General features: G+C 46.5%; 1 protein-coding gene across 1 annotated transcript; it reads right to left on the reverse strand.

Annotated features, from left to right (window-relative positions):
* Positions 1-3,109: 3,109 nt before the first annotated feature.
* Positions 3,110-3,946, reverse strand: LOC137320059 (cephalotocin receptor 1-like). The gene has a single exon (XM_067981862.1). It carries the CDS (start codon positions 3,944-3,946, stop codon positions 3,110-3,112), a length of 837 nt encoding a protein of 278 aa, XP_067837963.1.
* Between the last annotated feature and the right edge of the window lie 2,234 nt (positions 3,947-6,180).

Consider the following 6,180-nt stretch of genomic DNA (forward strand, 5'->3'; position numbering starts at 1 on the left):
GTAGACTGATGGGGCGGTAATTGGCCGCATTAGATTGGTCCTGCTTTTTGTGGACAGGACATACCTGGGTAATTTTCCACATTGTCGGGGAGATACCAGTGTTGCAGCTGCACTGGAACAATTTTGCGAGAGGCGCGGCGAGTTCTGGAGCACAAGTCGTCAGCACGACAGCCGGAATGTAAGTGGATGGGTGGGTTCGAATCACCTCCCCCTTACACGGTTCTGGATGACGGGAATTACAGTGAACAGAATTGACTCACGGACAAGTTTTTCAGACTCAACTGTACATTGTTTATTCAGGTTAACACACATCGCCATTTTCAATACATAAATAAAAACGGTGGAGTTAGACAATACAGTGCACCACATCACTACCCAGAGTAGAGTATACGCTATATCCAACCCCACAGAACCTTCCAACCAAACCCCTGTGGCTTGGTTGGGAACACACAACACCCCCTCACACAATCCCGGTGGTCTTAAGGATGTGGACGTGGACAATGCTCAACCTGATTGTCGCTTGACTTTATCACTGTTTCCCCTTGTAGAAAACGAGTCTCCTGGTTCTGTACCGCCGCGCAGTATTCAAGTCTCAGTTTGAGGTTTGTCCATACAGTTGAAGAGCGAGGCTCTCCTTCTCGTTGTGATTTCTTCTCTCCGTCCCAGGCAGAGTGCTCGGTTCTTGTTGTGAAGGTGAGGACCAGCGAAGATGAGAGCAGGCAGGAAGCAAGAGAGCGAAAAGTCCCAATACTGCCTCCTCTTATACCCCACAAAGTTCCAAACTTCTTCGTGAAGGAGAGGAGATCTCATTGAAAAATAGAAGATTCTGAGGTGTCTTGACAGTGTAAATGCTGAGAGGTTGTTTCCCCTGGCTGGAGAGTCTAGAACGAGGCGGCATAGTCTCAGGATAAGGGGTCGGCCATTCAAGACTGAGGTGAGGAGGAATTTCTTCTCTCAGAGGGTTGCGAATCTTTGGAATTCTCGAGCGCAGTGGGCTGTGGATACTGAGTCCTTGAATGTATTCAAAGCTGAGATCGATAGATTTTTGGACTATCGGGGAATCAAAGGATATGAGGATCGGGAGGGAAAGTGGAGTTGAGCCCGCTGACGGAATGATAGCGCAGGCTCGAGGGACCGAATGGCCGACTCCTGCTTCCATTTCTTATGTTCATTTCAGCAACATACAGGTGCAATAGACAACGAGTAAAAGGGAACGATTCTCTCCTCCTGGCTTGTACTGTACGGCCCGTGTATTTCTCGGTGTCAGCTCCTGTACATGTACAGTACATAGCGGGTTAAAGGTAACCCACCACCCTGGGGGTAAAAACGTTTTTCATCATGTTCCCTCTAATCCTTTCACCAACCAGCTTAAAACTATGTCCTCGAGTTCTTGCATTCTCCGCTGGGGCAAACAGGTACTACCTCTTTCATCTATCTAGGTCCTTCATAACTTTGTGCACATCAATCAAGTCTCCCCTCAGCCTCCAATGCTGCAAGGAAAACAACCCCAGCCTATCCAATCTCTCGTCGTAGCTGCAATTGTCAAGCCACCGCAACGTTCTTGCAAATCTTCTCTGCACTCACTCCGGAGTAATTATGTCCTTCCTGTAATGTGGAGACCAGAACTGCCAGCGTTTTATACAGTTACATCATTGCATCCCTGCTTTTGTATTCGATGCATCGGCTGATAATGGCAAGTGTTCCTTATGCCTTCTTCACAACCTAATCTACCTCTACTGCCACCTTCAGGGACCAGTGCATATGCACTCCAATGTCTCTCACTTCCTCGACTCCTCTCAATGTCACCCCGTTTGATGCGTATTCCCTTTTTCCTGTTTGCCCTCCTTAAGTGCATTACCTGACACTTCTCCGGGTTGAACTCCATTTGCCACTTTTCCACCCACTCCAACAACCCATTGATATCTACTTGGAGTCTTCAGCTTTCCTCTTCACTCTCAATGACACGCCCAATTTTTGTGTCGTATGCAAATTTGCAATCATGCCCCCTACATTCAGTCAAATCATCAAAATATACCCTAAAAAGCAAGGGGCCCAACACTGAGCCCTGTGGCGCACAACTGGAAACGAATTTCCATTCACAGAGACACCCATCGACTTTTAGCCTTTGTTTACAGTGACTGATCCAATTTTTGGATCCAATTCGCCACATTTCCCAGTATCCCATGGGCTTATACCTTTCTGACCATTCTGCCGTGTGGGACCTTGTCAAATGCGTCAATAAAAATCCATGTAATTAACATCCACTGCACTACCCTCATCAATCCTCCTTGTTACTTCCTCAAAGAATCAATCAGATTTGGAAGGCATGACCTTCTGTCAACAAATCGTGAACAAATAGTCGTGAGTCCGTGGAATTCACTTGTAGGATTAGTGGTCGAGGCAGAATCTATCTCAAAATTCTAGCCTGAGTTGGACAGGTGGATGAAGAAACATCAGACATTGCTCCCATGATAAGTGGACAGTCGGAATCCAGCAACAGACATGATTCCAGGTGTGATGAATTTACATATCCAGAACACCTCAAGGAGGCGCTCTCTCCTGCCTTGGAAAAGGGCAGATCGGCAGCGACCGAATTGCATTGTCCACAACCACGGAGGTGAGAATCAAGTTCATTCAACCAAACATTATTCGAATTAAATTTCACTTTACAAGTCAGAAGTTAGTAAATTGGAAGCAAAATGGCAGATGAGGCAGGCAGACCCATTGGATAATCCACAGTGTTAACACGTTGAAAAGACGAGCGAGCAGTTTCAGCAGATATGTGTTTCTGACGGGATGAGGAGGGAGGGGGTTGAGGGATATGTTCGAGAAACCAGTATCGGGTTTAGATCGGTCAAAAGCAGCAGATAAATTTGCATAATTGATTTGTTTCGGTGCAAAATTGTCGCCATATATTTGTTCCAATCCGAATCCGCCTGGTTTACATTATCGGCCAAGTTAACATTGCCCCAAGTATCTTTCATCTCACACAGCATGACGTCTGATATGGGGACCAGATGGCAGCTCCCATTGGAGATTCCGTGTACATGTCATCTGGACAACCTCTGCTCGGTTCCGATGGATGGAATTACGTTTTCGTCCAGTCCGGTTACTTAACGGATTTGAATAAATTAATAATGAGGGACACGGGACTCGTAATAAGATTCCTCAATTGCTCTCGGAACTTACTCTGGGACACTGCATAAATAAATGTGTTTGTGCATGAACTCAAATTCCTAAGCATGTAGCCGGTCTGCTCCATGATAGTGAAAGGGGCATTGTAACTTGATTCTGTCAGTTGAGCTTCTGTCAACTGTGCAAGTATGAAAAAGACGAACGTTACCGACCATAAGATCATGAAACTTGCAGATATGGTCAGCAGTAAAACGATGGACTTCCTTCGGTTTTCCACCTCTGGATCATTGTGATCCTCACTGTTATTATTTCCACGGAGTCCCCTCCTCACTCGATTGGCCTGCACAATGTGCCTGATGGTTTGAGCATTGAACAGTAAAATCAAGAGAAATGGGATAAATGGGGTAAGAATAATTTCAAACCACGTGAATGCTATCCATATGGTTAAGGTATAGAAGCTTGGTTTTACATGGCAGGACCATGGAACATCGTTAATTATCTGCCGAGGTTCGAATACAAAGTTGATTGGAGCGTTTTCCATAATACTTAAGGAACACACAACTGTTATAACGATAGCCGCAGTTCTTTCTGTGCAATATTTTTTGCGGAAATTTTGGTGACAGATGGCCACGAATCGGTCAAAGGTGAATGCGACAGTTAACCAGACAGACCAATCGATGGACATGAAAAGCAGGGCGATATTGATGCTGCAAATAGGAGTGTAGTTCAGGAAAGAAAATGGGAAATAACAGTCCTTAATTTCATACAAGACCACTCCAAATATCAGGACCAGCAGATCAGCCACCGCCATGCCCAACAGGTAACGGGTAATGCATTTGGAGAGGCCACAGTTTCCGCGGGAGAGAACCACAACCGTCATCAAATTAGCTGTAAATAACAGAAAGGGCAATTACTAACCGAAAATATATTGATTATTTTTGGTCACTCGAAGCTCTCTCTCTCCCTCTCCATCCAAGCTTACGAGTTCTGAATAGATAAATAGCTTTTTGTTTATGGAATCACAGAAAGGTTACGGAAAGGAGGGAGTCAATTCGGCCCATCGAGTCCGCGGTGGCAGTATGCAGGATCAATCCAGCCAGTCCCATTCACGCCCCCGCAACCTGCCTTCGCCGCCCGATCCCTGTAGCGGTGCAATGTTTTTCCCTTCAAGTATTTCTCCAATTCCCCTTTTGAAAGTTAGTATTGAATCTGTTTCTTTCAGGCAGTGAATTCGAGATTATCACAACTCGCTGCATAAAAGATTGATTCCTCATGTCCCCTCTGGTTCTTTTGCCAATTATCTTAAATCTGTGTCCTCTGGTTTCCGAACCTCCTGCCACTTGAAACACTTTCTCCTTATTTGCTCTATCAAAACCCTTCATGATTTTGTGGTGCCCAGAATTGAACAAAATACTCCAGATAAGTTCTAAACCAGCATTTTATAACGCTTCAGCATAACTTCCTTGCTTTTTTACTCTATTGCCTCTATTAATAAAGACCAGGATTCCACATGCTGCTATTGAAACCCATCAAAGTCGACAGGTGATGTTATCACACCGACGGCAGCAGCAGTGCTACAGATAGACACTGTTAAAAATTAATAAGACCTGATTAGAACAGGCTTACCGGGAACACCTATCACTGCAAGGATAGGGTAGTAAATGTTTTCTACCTCTATGATTACTGGCAGTCCCATTTTCGGAGAGAAGTGACTTTGTTTGTTGACGTTATAGACTGGTAGTTCTTCTGTTTTCAAAGCAGTCTTATTTATACCAGAGGGAAACCTCAAGTGAGGCACGAGCATTAGTTACAGTCCAGTTAACAAATTAAGCCAAGCTGCGTTGACTCCTACTGCCCAGGGTGGAGGACGTTGTGCATTGATATTTCCTCTTTGAAAGAATAAGCCTTCCAGAATAATATTTTCAGAAAGAAATATTTCCTATTATAACACAATGAGAAAGAGAATGGACGAGTCCAACTCGTGCATGAGTGAAATTGTGAATCAGGGACGCGAGGGTATCTCTGGACAACCTAGCAGAGGTTGTCCAGTTGACGTGCCACAGGGACGTGAGGGCATCTCTGAGATAGTGTAACGGGCAAGTGCGGGAATGTCTGCGATGGAGAAAATTACAGCCTCCGTTGAGCTTCAAGCACGGCTCACAAATGAGTCCATTCAGGCCCTGACAATGGCCGGCCAGACGCAGGGTGAACAACAGTCTGTGGCCTTAAAGAGGCAGGCAGATAGTCTCGCACTGGCCTGAAAAGGCTTTACACATGTCCTCCAAACTGATGTTAAGCAGAGTGTTAGGAGTGGCCTGGTCCTGAGCCATGGGAGGGATGATGTCGAAAGGGGACATGGAAGTGGGGACGCCACTCAAAACGCTCCCACATCTCACCCATTGCCCGCACCTGTCAAACAATGCCTGCACTGCTGCCTCCTCTCCGGGTGGCCGAGTCTGCCCCTGCACAGGTGCAGTTGAGCAGTTTTGGAGGGGCCCTCACGGGCACCGAAATCCAGAGGGCGTAGGCCCAAAGCATCTGAACGGTCAAGGCATGAACAAGAGCAACCTGACGCGACCTCTGCTGCAGCCACAGGGGAGGCACCACGTAGGAGTAGTCGGAAGTGAAAGGCGACGGTTTTGTGAGCAAAAAGGGGGTGCACAAGGGTGTTTGACGTTTGGTCATGTTTTATATTTGTATTTGCTTTTTATTAGACTCACATTAAATATTATCATTGTCACCACTACTGCTGCGTCTTGGCCATGCTTGACCGGTTTGTGTAACAAGGCCCTTTCATGAGGTTCACCATGAACGCCCACACTTGATGCCAACCATTGGGTCACTCTACAGTGGGTCTATGTGTAGTTGCAGGACTGTTTTGTGCGGGAGCGGGTGGGGAGATTCTGGGCTGGTGCGGGAGCTGCTCTATCCAAGTGGTGAGGACTGGACTCTCCACATTGGCCCGATATTAGGAGGGAGGCGAGTTGCCAGCGGGGGGTCGACTGGGCGCGTGGGTCACCCGCCCAGTGAAATCGGTTGGTCTCC

The sequence above is a fragment of the Heptranchias perlo genome, unplaced genomic scaffold (assembly GCF_035084215.1).
Source record: "Heptranchias perlo isolate sHepPer1 unplaced genomic scaffold, sHepPer1.hap1 HAP1_SCAFFOLD_97, whole genome shotgun sequence".
Taxonomy (NCBI): Eukaryota; Metazoa; Chordata; class Chondrichthyes; order Hexanchiformes; family Hexanchidae; genus Heptranchias; species Heptranchias perlo.

Bases quoted from the DNA above. Each gene is read 5' to 3' on its own strand.
- LOC137320059 (XM_067981862.1), bottom strand. From the start codon at position 3,946: ATGGCGGTGGCTGATCTGCTGGTCCTGATATTTGGAGTGGTCTTGTAT.